The sequence below is a fragment of the Lactuca virosa genome, chromosome 3 (assembly GCF_052849685.1).
Source record: "Lactuca virosa cultivar CGN04683 chromosome 3, Lactuca_virosa_CGN04683_v6, whole genome shotgun sequence".
Classification (NCBI taxonomy): Eukaryota; Viridiplantae; Streptophyta; class Magnoliopsida; order Asterales; family Asteraceae; genus Lactuca; species Lactuca virosa.
The window spans coordinates 291,702,615-291,717,585 of NC_136428.1; the positions used below are offsets into that span (position 1 = coordinate 291,702,615).

General features: G+C 36.2%; 1 protein-coding gene and 1 pseudogene across 1 annotated transcript; both read right to left on the minus strand.

Moving 5' to 3' along the window:
* Nucleotides 1–2,477: 2,477 nt before the first annotated feature.
* LOC145164666 (uncharacterized) lies at nt 2,478–6,820 on the minus strand (annotated as a pseudogene).
* A 3,875-nt stretch (nt 6,821–10,695) lies between these two features.
* On the minus strand, nt 10,696–11,382 carry LOC145164667 (uncharacterized). The gene is made up of 2 exons (XM_079083378.1): nt 11,223–11,382; nt 10,696–11,153 (listed from the first exon to the last, which is right to left on the minus strand). Exons 1-2 carry the CDS (start codon nt 11,380–11,382, stop codon nt 10,696–10,698), a joined length of 618 nt encoding a protein of 205 aa, XP_078939504.1.
* Between the last annotated feature and the right edge of the window lie 3,589 nt (nt 11,383–14,971).

The following is a 14,971-nucleotide window of genomic DNA, read 5'->3' on the forward strand; positions in this document are numbered from 1 at the left end:
AGACAATGTCTCACAAAATTTTTCAACGAGTGTACGTGTTTTTGTAATGAAAACATTTGTATTCGTAATTATCCCCTCTTTCCAGGATAATAATGAAGATGACGTAAAACAATTATATATGTACTTTATATAATTTCACCCTTTGCTCAACAGGCTACAAAGGGGTAAAGTTTCGTAAACTATAATTGTACAGTTTTAACGAAATGAACGTTTTGTACACAAAATATATATATATAGTTATGTATATATTTATAAGGAAATTTCATGTATTTTTGTAACCGTTTTTCGTATCTTTACGTTTTGTCAAAACGTTGTATGTAAAAATATACGAGATCGGTTGTAAATCCGTTTCACGTATTTTACGCTTTTCGTAAAATAACGTATTTAAATGTTTGTGTTTTAACGTAAATTTTCTTGTATGATACTTATATTCCCTCCCCCCCCCCCCAAAAAAAACATAGAAAAATTCTTGAAAAATGTAGGGGTATGAACTCACCTTATGGTTGGTTGCGGTTTGATAACGAGATGACGATGACGATCTTTAAGTTACGAATACTTGAAGATGATTGAATCCTAAGAGTTTTTAACACATGCTAATGTGTGAATAATATGAATTAACATAAAAATGTTTGTATAAACGTTGGATTATATGTAAAATACTTACAAATACTAAGGACAACTTTAAAGGAAAAGCTCCAGGGGGTTCTTGTTCCTGAATTTGGAAATGAAAAGGGGTTTGATTTTGGAGAGAAAGTGAAGTGTATATGTTACTGTGAATGAGAAATGGATCCAATTCATGCATTATATATGAAGGAAGAGTGAAGTGATGGTGAGTTGATGTTTTCATTGGAAGGTGTACTTATCACCTTGGGAAAGCATTTTCAACCAAATCAAGTTGCACACTAGTGGGCCAAGTGGGTGATTTCTTTAGGATTAAAATAATATAATCTTAGATATTATCTTATGAAAATACGTTCTAAGCTTCAAATTTGGCCTAAAATAGGAGTTTAGAGGGTCTAAGTTATGAAAAATTCGAGTTTTAGGAAATTCCTAACGTCAAAATCCCTTAAAGAGACGAAAAAGTCCGAAATGGTCAAAATTCTGGAATGGGTCCGAAGTTGCGAGGGGTTCCGGTGTCAAACAGCATGTTGCGGAGTCAATCAGCAGCTTCCGGAGTCGATCAGCAGCTTCCGGAGTCGATCAGCAGCTTCTAAAGTCGGAGGTGTGAAGTCAGCTTGATTCCGGAGTGGCTTCCTTCCGAGGCTGCGAGACTTCCGGATTGCACAACCTTCCGAGATGCGAAGGTCTGAGATGCGAGAATGTCCGGTGCGAAAACTTCCGGAGTCGCTTGATCTTCCGGAGTCAGACGTTCCCGAGCGAGATTACCCAGATGAGACGGTTCCGAAGCCAAATCAGAAGGTTCCGAATCAGGAGGTGTTCCGGACCAAGAAGAGATGGAATGATGTTGGTGTTTATGGGAAAGGTTATAAATGCGTTTTTTGTTATCAAGAGAGATTTGGGAGAGATTTAAGATATGGAGAGAGATCTGGGAGAGATTTGAGATAGAGAGAGTTTAGCGAGAGTGAGAGTTTAGAAATGTGGTGTTTGTAGCTTTCCTTAAGGTTTTGCCCCGTAGTGTTAGCATTATGAACTCCACTATGCCGTGTTATGAGTACTCTTTATTCCCAAAGGATACATAGTTGAACTTTCCGAGAGATACTTTGTATTAAAATTGTAAGCTATACATTGGAAAACATAAAGTAAACCCTCACATAATAGTACTAGTTGACTTTGTTTGACTTTGTTTGACCAAGATTGACGGTTGTCACACCTACGATAAGATAAAATTTTGGGACAAAATTTCTAAAATGGGGGGAGAATGTGGTGCGTGTATGGGCTTGATTTAGTGAGTGGGGTAGTGTTTAGGTAAATTAAGCTAGAATAACAACCACAAATATATGGAATGAAAAGGATAGATTTGATAAACAAACTACACCTATAGCTTGTAAATCTGAAGACAAACTAAGACCTATTAGTTTGAATTCGATCAACTCAAGGATCACGTCCAAAAGATGATAATTTGTGAACTATGACAATAATTCAAAGTGAAAATAAGGGTTCTTTTATTAAAATTCGTCTAGCACTTTTTCCATGCATAAACTTGGTTTTATATGAAGCCTTTATTACAAATTTGGTGGTTACAAGCCAACCAACCAATTATTCATTACAACTTGTAAATGAAAATTAAGGAAACTCTTGAAATAACACAAAAAAACGTCCAAGACACTTGGAATGAAAAAAAACGTCTATGCTTCATTAAGGAACCATAAGAAGCATTAATGAGCCATCAGAAGCATTAAAGTGTAACCCTAATCCACCAAAGAGTGCTAAAAACGGCTAGGAGGCTTTATGAAGTAAAAGTAACGTTTTTAGCACTTATGAAGCCTTAAAAATGTTGCCCTAGCCTTCATGCAACCCTAATTCAATTTGTGGGTTACCATGCACAACCTAACCATTGAGCCCAAACCACCTTCTAGCCCACTAGTAATCACTAATCCATCACCTTTTGGGTTTTCATGATCCATGCATGGATCATCCCCTCCCCCTTTGAAAGGAATTGACCTCAATTCATCAAGTCCATCATCATCAAGATAAGGTGAAAGATCTCCCACATTAAAGGTAGCATTGACTCCATGGTCTCCTCCCAAATCTACCTTATAAGCATTATCATTGACACGTGACACCACTTTGTAAGGACCTTCTGCTCTTGGCATCAACTTGTTTTTCCTTTTGTTAGGAAAAAGTTCTTTCCTTATATGCACCCACACCAAGTCACCATCTTGAAAGACATGTGGTTTCCTATGCTTGTTTGACTTCTGTTTGTACAACTCATTCACAGCTTCAATCTTCTCACGAACTTGTTGGTGTAGTTTCATCATGGCCTTCAACTTGTCATTAGCATCCTTGTGAACCAATTCATCCTCTGGCAATGGAATCAAATCCAAAGGCATGTAAGGATTCACACCATACACCACCTCAAAAGGAGAGTGACGTGTAGCATAAGTAGGAGAACGATTATAGGCAAATTCAGCATGTGCAAGTTTGATGTCCCAATCCTTTTGAGTTTTGCTAACCAACCCTCTCAACAAAGTACCCAAAGTTCTATTAGTCACCTCCGTTTGCCCATCCGTTTGTGGATGATGGGATGTACTAAAAAGTAACTTAGTACCCAGTTTCCTCCACAAAGTGTTCCAAAAGTAACTTAGAAACTTGGAATCCCTATCAGAACAATTGTTTTAGGAATACCATGCAAACGAACCACCTCTTTAAAGTACAAATCAGCCACATTAGATACATCATTGGTTTTATGACATGGCACAAAGTGAGCCATTTTTGAAAACCTATCCACCACCACCATAATGGAATCCTTCCCCCTTTGAGTTCTAGGCAAAGCCATAATTAAATCCATGGACACATCTTCCCAAGGACGAATAGGAACCGGCAAAGGAGTGTAAACGCCATGCTTGAAAGTTGTTTTCGCCATGTGACATGTAACACACTTGCCCACTATGTTGGTTACATCCCCCAACATTTTTGGCCAAAAGAAATGTTCTTTAAGCACCTCCAAAGTTTTGGTAATGCCAAAATGACCAGCCAAACCACCGCCATGAGCTTCACGAATCAGCAACTCCCGTATTGCATGTTTTGGGACACAAAGGCGGTTGCCTTTGAATAGAAAGCCATCTTGAATCATAAATTCACCATTAGGACCACCTGCACATTTCAAAAATGTATCTCTAAAGTCCACATCAGATTGATAATGGTCCTTTAGAGTTTCAAACCCCAGCAAACGAACATCCAAAGTCACCAACAATGAGTAACGCCTAGAGAGTGCATCCGCCACCACATTGCTTTTTCCATCCTTGTATGTGCATGAAAAATGAAAGGATTGCAAGAACTCCACCCACTTTGCATGTCTTGTGCTCAACTTTTGTTGTCCATTGATGTACTTCAAGGATTCATGATCAGAATGCAAAATAAAATGATTTGCACGCAAATAATGACTCCAATGATCTAAAGCACGAACAATAGCATAAAACTCCTTATCATAAGTGCAATAATTCAAACGAGAACCACCCAACTTTTCAGAAAAATAAGCAATAGGACGTTTGGATTGGATCAAAACAGCCCCAATACCAACTCCACTTGCATCACACTCCACTTCAAATGGTTGAGAAAAATCAGGAAGAGCCAAAATAGGAGCATCACACAACAATGCCTTGAGTTTCTCAAATGCCTTTTGAGCTTCTTCTCCCCATGCAAAGACTCCTTTCTTCAAACAACCTGTTATGGGACTTGCAATGGTGCTAAAATCACGAACAAATCTTCTATAGAAAGAAGCAAGACCATGAAATGATCTAACTTCAGAAATGTTAGTAGGAATAGGCTATGACTTGATTGCTTCAGTTTTGGATGGGTCCACGGACACACCATTTCTTGACACCACAAAACCCAAAAATGCCACTTCTTCCACCAAAAACGAACACTTTTCTTGCTTCCCATAGAGTTTTTGAGCTCTAAGCGTCTCGAAAACCTGTTTTAAGTGCACCAAATGATCCTCCAAGCTCTTGCTATATACCAAGATATCATCAAGGTACACCACCACAAACCTGCCCAAAAAAGATTTTAGCACTTCATTCATTAGTCGCATGAAAGTGCTAGGTGCATTAGTTAGACCAAAAGGCATCACGGTCCATTCATACAAGCCATGTTTAGTTTTAAAGGCTGTTTTCCATTCATCCCCTTCACGCATATGAATTTGATGGTAACCACTTCTCAAATCAATTTTTAAGAACACAATAGAACCATGCAACTCGTCCAACAAATCATCAACTCTAGGAATAGAAAATCGGTATTTTATGGTGATGTTATTAACAGCCCTACTATCAACACACATCCTCCAAGAACCATCTTTTTTTGGAACCAACAAAACAGGAACAACACAAGGACTTAGGCTTTCACGAACATAACCCATTTTCATGAGTTCATCAATTTGTTTTTGCAACTCCTTTGTCACCTCCGGATTACATCTATAGGCAGCTTTATTAGGCAAAGGAGCACCCGGAATAAGGGGAATTTGGTGTTCGATACCACGGATTGGAGGCAAACCCGGTGGTAATTCGCTTGGAAATACATCTTGAAACTCCAAAAGCAAATCAGCAATAGCGTCTTCTCCATGCACCATCTTCTACACCTTTGCATGCTCTTTGGCCACAAGCATGTAAATCACATCACCTTTGTCAAGAACTTGCTCCACCTCCCTTTCACTAACAAACATAGAAAGATTAGGTTTTTTTACTTGTTTAGAATTCATGGACCTTATGGCCGTTGGGGACATGGATTTTAAGACAATTTTTTTATTATTGTGTTTCAAGTCATATTCATTGCTCCTCCCTCTATGTAACACATCCCTATCGAATTGCCAAGGACGCCCCAACAAAATATGACATGCATCCATAGGAATAACATCACACAACACTTCATCTTCATAAGACCCCATAGTTAGACCAACTCTAACCTGTTTTGTCACTTTTATTTTGCTTCCATCATCCAACCAATGAAGAACATATGGTTTTGGATGGTTTGTAGTAGACAAACCCAATTTGGTCACCATTTCATTAGAAGCAACATTAGTACAACTTCCACCATCAATAATCAAACTACACCACTTGTCTCTAACCAAACATTTGGTGTGAAACAATTGGTCTCGTTGATCCATATCAGCCACTGTTTGAACACCTTGAGTTTTAAGGGTTCTAAGTACCAAAACTGTATCATACACCGGTGCTTCATACTCTACCTCCTCCTCTTCTTCCTCTTCTTGTTGTGTATCATGAAAAATACCCGCCAACCTCTCTTCTTCCTCCAACTCTTCACGACATTCAATGGCCTCCCTTAAAGTCACCACCCTTTTGTTTGGACAAGCATTTTGGTAATGACCAAAACCTTGACACTTGAAACATCTAATTTTTGCCAAACTAGTTTCTTTGGTACCACTAGTAAGTTTAGGAGCAACGGGAACACTACTAGAACCGGAAGGAGTAGAAACAGAATTTTGTCTATTGCTAGACTCGGGCTTGGACCACGACTTTGACTGGGGATTTTCGAGACTTGAACTTGAACTCCCACCATAACGTGCTTTGGCTTGCCCCTCCAACTTCAAACACAAACCACAAAGAGTTCCAAAATCAGCATAAGGATACAACTCCACAACATTGGCAATGTTGTAGTTCAACCCTTTTAGAAAACGAGTCATTTTTTGTTCTTCAATTTCTTCAATATCCCCCATCAAGGACAACTTCTCAAATTCATCAATGTATTCTCCAACACTCATTTTTCCTTGCCTCAAATCAGCAATCTTCTTATAAGTGGCAGTTCTATGAGTAGAAGGAACATATCTCTTTCTTAGCTTTCGTTTTAGAGAAAGCCAAGAACAAATTTTTTCTTTGCCTTCACGGGTCCTCTTGGCCTTAAGCCCTTCAAACCACAATGAAACACCACCACTTAGCTTGAGAATGGCATACTTGCAGCTTTTTTCGTCATCCACTTCCTTGAACTCGAACATTCTTTCAATCTTCCTTTCCCACTCCAAGTAGCGTTCAGGATCAGTTCCACCAACAAATTCAGGTAATTTAGACACCTTGAATTCTTCCACAACCCTATGTTCACCACGGCGGGGTTGCCTTCTATTTCCACCTTCTTGGATGTTTCTTAATGCTTCACGAAGATTTTGTAGGAACTCCGGATCATCAAAATCCATTTTGCGCTCTGATACCACTTATGATGCGTGTATTGGCTTGATTTAGTGAGTGGGGTAGTGTTTAGGTAAATTAAGCTAGAATAACAACCACAAATATATGGAATGAAAAGGATAGATTTGATAAACAAACTAGACCTATAGCTTGTAAATCTGAAGACAAACTAAGACCTATTAGTTTGAATTTGATCAACTCAAGGATCACGTCCAAAAGATGATAATTTGTGAACTATGACAATAATTCAAAGTGAAAATAAGGGTTCTTTTATTAAAATTCGTCTAGCACTTTTTCCATGCATAAACTTGGCTTTATATGAAGCATTTATTACAAATTTGGTGGTTACAAGCCAACCAACCAATTATTCATTAAAACTTGTAAATGAAAATTAAGGAAACTCTTGAAATAACACAAAAAAACGTCCAAGACACTTGAGAATGAAAAAAAAAACGTCTATGCTTCATTAAGGAGCCATAAGAAGCATTAATGAGCCATCAGAAACATTAAAGTGTAACCCTAATCCACCAAAGAGTGCTAAAAATGGCTAAGAGGCTTTATGAAGTAAAAAGTAACGTTTTTAGCACTTATGAATCCTTAAAAATGCATCCCTAATTCAATTTGTGGGTTACCATGCACAACCCAACCATTGAGCCCAAACCACCTTCTAGCCCACTAGTAATCACTAATCCATCACCTTTTGGGCTTTCATGATCCATGCATGGATCAGAATGTGACACCCAAGAAAATTTCATCACCAACCGCCGTTAGGAAATAATAGGGAAATATAATTTTAATAGCTTAACATTGTAAGGTTTGATTTTATGAGTAAATATAATCAAATGTGTTGTTATATTTAGAGATAATTCGATATTTAGATTAAAAAATAAGCGTCCAAAAAGTTGTATCGACCTTTAAAACGGTTAATATATTCGGAAAGTACTTGTCGATGTGATTCCAAGGATATAAAATTTGTAAAAATCCAACTCCGATTGGAGGAGTTATGATTTTTGTAAAAAGTAAAATCAACCGTGTAAATAACTATTACAACGTCAGAACGGTACATAGAGATTGGTTAAGTTTTGACTAAAGTTATAAAAAGGAGAATCGTAGTAATCCTTAAGATAAAAACTTTAGGAAAAAGAACGCTGAAAACGGGATCCGTATGAGAGATATATGATTTTTGTAAAATATTTATTTTTACCACCGTTAGGCAAAAAGATGAAAGTCAAAACTAGACGAAAAAACCTAACGGAAAGTTGTAGTACTAGTTGAGATCAACGCATAGATATAAAGAGGGTTAAGATCGGAGCTCATATGCATAAGATATGGATTTTTCAAAATCCATTTTATGCGCACGAGGTGCGCGCCATCGGACGGCGTGCACCTGACATCGAATTCGAGTAGATTGAGAATGACGTGGTCAAGTAGGGAAGTGACATGTGGCTTTTTCCAAATGGATCCACGATGATCACACGCGACGCACAAAGATATTTGCGGCACGTTCACGTCAAAACCTCAACAATAAATAGCATGCGTTGCAGCCTCATTCTACACCCTTCACACTCTCAACTCTCTCTCTCTCTTTGTATATATATATATATATATATATATATATATATATATATATATATATATATATATATATATATATATATATATATATATATATATATATATATATATATATATATATATCGACGTTGCTGCTATCCCAAGGCTGTCCCTGGAGTCCTGGGCCCGAATAAACCCTACACTAACGGTATCATGCATCGAGGGTGAGTTCACAGCCCCACTCTTACGATTTTAAAAGATTTTACGCGGGGGGGGGGGGGGGGATAAATGCTTATTAAACTACTTTGTCAAAATATATTAGTAGTTTATATCTAAAATGAAATGTTAAGATAAATTGCCGGTACGAACTCTTCATAGATTTAAACAATGATATTATGCATAATCGTTATGTTACCCGATATACTAGATAATGATTAAACCAAGTTGTTATATATATATATATATATATATATATATATATATATATATATATATATAAAAGTAGGATCAAGTAGACAATTTTTGGCATTAAGTTTGAAAAAATAAATTATCAGGATTTGATTTTATTTATCGTCAAAATCACGCGAGATGATATAGCATTTTTGTAATTAATTGCGATATTATAATAATTTACGGAGAATGTTAATTGTTTGGAGGGTACAAGTGACAAAAGAAAAAAGAAAAAAATGAAAATCCGGCCATGTGGCCTCTCCAGGACCTGACACGTGCCCCCACCCAGCATGACAAGTGTCCAGCCCTTATTGGTTAGTGGGTTTTTTTTCACCCGCTTAATTCTCTACAAAATGAGCATAATCATGAAAGTTTAAATTTTTTTTAAAATTTATAAAAAAACCCAGAAAAAAATATCTACAAATTATAAAAATTTAAGTAATACTTCTACTCACTATTCTAATGACTTTGTAAAAAGAATGTATTAAAAATAAGATGTTTTAGATACAAAACTTGATTTTAAAAGATTAAAAGTTTTTAAAAAAATTGTTGAACATAATATGAAGCAAATAGAGATGATTCAAAATATTTATGATTCCAAAATATTATTATTCAATATGTTTATGATCCTTAACTTATTATGATCTAAAAATATTTTGATTCAAAAAATATAATGATCCAAATGTTGTATTGAACAAAAACATTATTTAATTTAATATATTATGATCTGAATTAACATTATCCTAAAATGTATGATGCATAATATCGTTATGATTCAAAATACTATGATTTAAAATTTTATGATCCAAAAATAAAATGATTCAAAAAAAAGTATAAACGGAAAATATTATGATCCTTAATATTCTTCTTATTTAAAATTTTATAATTGTTAAACATTAAAAACTCAAACCGACATTTAGTAAAAATCAAAAAATAAAAAAAAAATCCCTACTATCTTCAAATGTGTAGTAAAGATATTATAAAAAAAACTAAAAAAATTAAAAAAAAAATTAATGAAAAAAGTAAATAAAAAAAAAAAAAAAAAAAAAAGACGAAAAAAAAATTAAAAGCAGTAAAACGGAGCATATATCTATTTAAAAAAAATAATAAAAAAGTAAAATAAATGAAAAAGAAAAGAAAAACTCATTTAAATGAAGTTTCATGGACGTTCTTCGCACATGATTATTCCCTCGAGTCCGTATTACGTTTCATGCACGTGCGCCGCATGCGAACGCGTCACTTCCAAGTAAATAGGTTTGACGTTTGTGCCCTTGACGAAATGATTGGTGGAGAATAATTCACGTGGTTCCTACCAATTTTTGGGTTCTTACCTGATCCGGACCCTATATATATATATATATATATATATATATATATATATATATATATATATATATATATATATATATATATATATATATATATATATATATATATATATATATATCAAACCGGTGCATATAAATAATCTAATTAAAATTATATAAATATTCCATGTTTTTTATAGGTTACAAAACATACCATAGAAAACATAAACATACTTTGAAATAAACGTCATTCATTCAAATCGAACCACGGAAACTTTGATCTGTTTTCATATTCCGTCCATGGGTTATCTGTTGCTTGTGTCCCTAGGTATACTATCTCTTGCGTCCATTGGTTATCTGGCTCTTGCTGCTTGTGTCCCTAGGTTTACTATCTCTTGCGTCCATTGTTTATCTGGCTCTTGCTGCCATTGGTACTCGGTGCAACCATGCCATTGGTTCTGTGGCTCTTCCTGCGGTTGATATTCGGTCTCTTGCGCCCATTGGTTATGTGGATCCTGCTGCCATTGATGTTCGGTATGTTGTGTCCATAGGTTGTCTGGATGCTGCTGCCATTAATGTTCGGTCTGTTGTGTCCATTGGTTGTCTGGTTGCTGCTGCCATTGATGTTCGGTCTGTTGTCTACCGGATTGACGTATTTCCATCACAGGAGGGTTAACAACCATAAGGTCATCCGGAACCTCCCAATCACTATGTTCTGAAAGAGGGTATACGGCCTGCTCGTACGTTCTTCGATATGTTTCAATTTTATAAGCATCTATGGCCATATGCCCACAGTGATCATTTTTCAAGTGCGTTAAAACCATTATCACATGACCACATGGCAAACCAGTTAGTTGCCAATATCTGCAAGAACAAGTCTTTTCCCTCAAATACACTATGCCGCCGCTTTTGAAGTCATGCACTTGATATGTTGTATTGTCAACACCGGATACCGACCATCCTTGAATCCCCTCTTTATTTTTTTTAACCATATCTTTAGCCCACTTCGTTAGTATTGTTGTACTTTTTTCTGTTAAAACAAACATATATTATTATATATGACATTTATCGTATAATTTAAAATTAAACATAATCATACCTGCAGCCATCCGCCGTTTGTAAAACCATTTCTGCATAAGTGCGCGAAAGAACTCAAGAAGTGGTAATATAGGCAACTTCCTTGCTTTATTTGATACAACATTCATGGACTCCGCACTATTTGAGGCCATATAATCATACCTCGTGGTTTGTAAAACCATTTCTGCATAAGGTATTAGTGTATTTAAAAAAAATTAATATTAATAAACGAAAATGAACGCAAAAAAAATTAATATTAATAAAACCATTTCTGCATAAGGTATTAGTGTATTTAAAAAAAATTAATATTAATAAACGAAAATGAACGCAAAAAAAATGAAAAAACGAAAATCAAAATTAAAAAAATCAAAAAACAGTAATTCCGCAGAGCTGTAGAGGATCCGCAGAGCATTTAATGGTTCCGCACAGGGTGCTCTGCGGATCCTGTGGTCATTTTCCAAATTTTGATTTTCCTTGGTTATTTTCTTCAAACCAATCTCATTTTTTGGTTATTGTCCGAATTTTCTCATATATATATATATATATATATATATATATATATATATATATATATATATATATATATATATATATATATATATATATATATATATATATATAAAAGCGAGTTATAAAAGAAAACTTAAGGATAAACAGTGTACTTAACTGTACCATAATCTATCAAAGAAAATCTATAAAAGATCATTATTATATATAGGATTAAGGATATCTATGAATTATGGTATCAAATAAAGATTTAGCAAAGAAAAGATAAAATGATAATCATGCTTAAGATTAGGCAAACACATGTTCGTGAGCTTTTATTCTTCATCCTATAGCCTGATTAAATTCGGCTAAACCCCGAACCTATAATCGTTAATTTTGCGAAAGCCAGAAAGATATGTATAGATCTATATGGGACTGACATCCCCACATGCGATTACTAGCTAAAATCCTGGCAGAATAACTTTCTTAAGTATAAAAGTAATATTTTTCGACATCCGTTGAAGCGTCGTGTTGGGGTTATTTATCGGTCCACAATGTCGATTATAGGGACTCATGGTAATGATATTTGGGAAACATTAACCTAACTGCCTAGAGGGACACCTTCAGTAGTTGTATGATTCGATTTAAAAAGGATTTCAATAAAAAGTTTAAGATAAGTATTATATCCTAAAAAGAAAATCCAAATTAAAAAAAAAGGATAAAGCAGAAAACTATAAAACCCTATGAACTCACCAGCATTATGTTGACGTTTTCAAAAATACATGTATTCTCAGGGAGATGAGTGTGAAGGATGCATGCTTGATCTATCAAACAATGTAACCTAGAATAAATTATAATAAATAAAAGTAATGTTTTGTGTTATAATTTTGTGTATTGTTGAATATACCCGCTATTGTGATCAAATATCCCTACGTTGCATAGCTCGACGTTTCCGCCGCCGGCCGGGGGTGTGACAAACCATAAAAAGTTTATCTTAACTTATAGAGTTTCCAACGAAAACCGGGAAACTGCATGGGCAGAACTTTGACCTGAACACTTCTATTTCATTGGCTCCGAGATACTCCAGAGTCTTGCTAAAATATCCCAAAATACCCCAAAAACCGGACTCAAGAAATAGGAATGTATAAAAGATAAAAAGATTGGAAATTTATGTGGAATGAATGAAAAATAGGAGGGTATATATAAGAACACAGCGCGCGTCACGCGCACACAAGAGGTGTAGCACTCGAGTCGCCAGACATGAATTTATTGACTTAATCTATTTTTTTAATTCAAATTAAGGTGGTGGAGGGTTTGTGAGTATGTTGGGCATACATTAGGAATGCACGGCGTACTCGTTGCATGCGCGCCATCGGGGGATCCCGGACGTACGTTGGGCGTACCCATGCGTACGCTGGGCGTAATCAAGCCAGGGGCAAACCCTAAATTTTAGGGTTTGCACCTTATTTAAAGTCGTTAAGTCCCTCAAGATCTTTACCCTTTCAGCCTCCATTGTCCTTTTAGTGCAAATCTCGAACCCTAGCTTTCTTTAGTGCATATTTGGGCTTACCTTGAGTATTTTGGTGATCTTTGTTGGTTTTGAAGAATAAGGAGGTTTGGGAAGAATCAAAGGAGAAGAATGAGCTTCTAGATCCAGAAGTTTTGCACCATTTCTATCCTATTGAAGGTATAAAGTTTAAATCTTGATCATTGCAAGCTTAGATATAGCGTTAGGGTAGAACATGGCATCTTTTGGTCCCTTAACTTGGTTTCTTGGAGTATAAGCAACTCCAGGCCATTTGAGTTGTCCTTTTGGACTCTTGGAAGTGTTTTGAGTCATAAAAATCGGATCTTGGTGGTTAAGACTCCACCATGAAAGTGTTAATAACCATCCAAGTGAGTTAACGGACTTAGTTCATGGTTTCAGCCCCATCCATGCGTGCAAAAGCATAAAGTTTGCAACTTTATGGCTTAAGACGTTATTATGAACTTGGATCTAAGTTTTGGACGCTGGGATTAATGGATTAATTCATGGAAGTGTTTTTGCGTTGGCCGAAAAGTACGCCATGCATACTCCAGTGTACGTTGCACGTACTGGGCCAGCATCTCGACTCCGGATCAACACCAACGTACGTTGAGTGTACAAGCCAATTATGTCGCGCGTGCGCGGTCGGTGGGCTTAGATGATTTTCGTGCTCGATTGGTGTTGGGCTTTGGACTTCTGTAAGTTGGGCATCGGGCCCACCTGATTGTAGCAGGTCATTTTTTGGGCCTTGGGCCATGTTGGGGGTTCTTGGGCCAAGAGGCCTTATAGTTGGGCTTGGATGCCTTCTTGGAATTTGTTTGGATTTGGGTCGTGGAAGGAGGGACGCCCAATGAGACAAGGGTAAAGAAGCCTTTTTTTTTCTTAAGTCAAGAATTAGGGTTTGGACCTTCGAGGAGAATGTGGCCTAACTTCTAATTAGGGTTTTATGCTTGTGCGTTAGGAAGAGGATTTCACGAGTCATCCGCCGATTGCGATTTAATATCTTCAGTTTGAGGCGAGTCTTCCTTCGCAGTATTCGTGGGTCGAAGGTACCAATGCCGGCTCACTAGTTTATGATGTAGTGTGATGATTGTCTTTGTGACAATTGTCAGTTATGCCTATATTTGATTGATGACTATATGATTTCTGTTATGATATTATGTGGTAGTAGTAGGGGTGAAATAGATCTGATATCTAGTTGAAATAAATGAAGGTATTGCAAGCACCCAGATATGCATGATAGTATCCGGTTGAAATAGACCGAAGAGGATTGCAAGCACCCACATATGTTTGATAGTATCCGGTTGGAATAGACCGAAGGGGTAGGTAAGCACCCATATATGTTTGGCAGTATGTTTGTTTAGTATGTGGTATTTGGGGGAAACTCACTAAGCTTTGTGCTTAAATTTTTCAGTTTATGTTTCAGGTACTTTCAGTTCGAAGGGGAAGGGTCCGACCTGATCACATCACATCACCCTATGATTTTCGCACTTAGTGATTTTGGGAATGTGTACTCTGATAACATGTTACTATGATAATCTTTTGACTATTTTGATAATAGTGTCGTGTGATTTAAATAAAATTAAAAACAAAATTTTATCTGTACTTTTTGGATGTTACAAGTTGGTATCAGAGCCTTGGTTTGAGGGATTCTGGCATACTATCGGATGTGCCTCGACTCAAATCGAGGGTTTTGTAGGTTTTTCATAAAAAGAAACATTTTAATCTAAGGATTTTTAATAAAAGTCAAGGGGTGTGAT

Excerpts from the sequence above, each read along its gene's own strand:
- LOC145164667 (XM_079083378.1), bottom strand. The coding sequence starts at position 11,382 with ATGGTTTTACAAACCACGAGGTATGATTATATGGCCTCAAATAGTGCG. Across the intron at positions 11,154-11,222 it reads CAAACGGCGGATGGCTGCAG|AAAAAAGTACAACAATACTA; the intron begins GTATGATTATGT and ends TTGTTTTAACAG.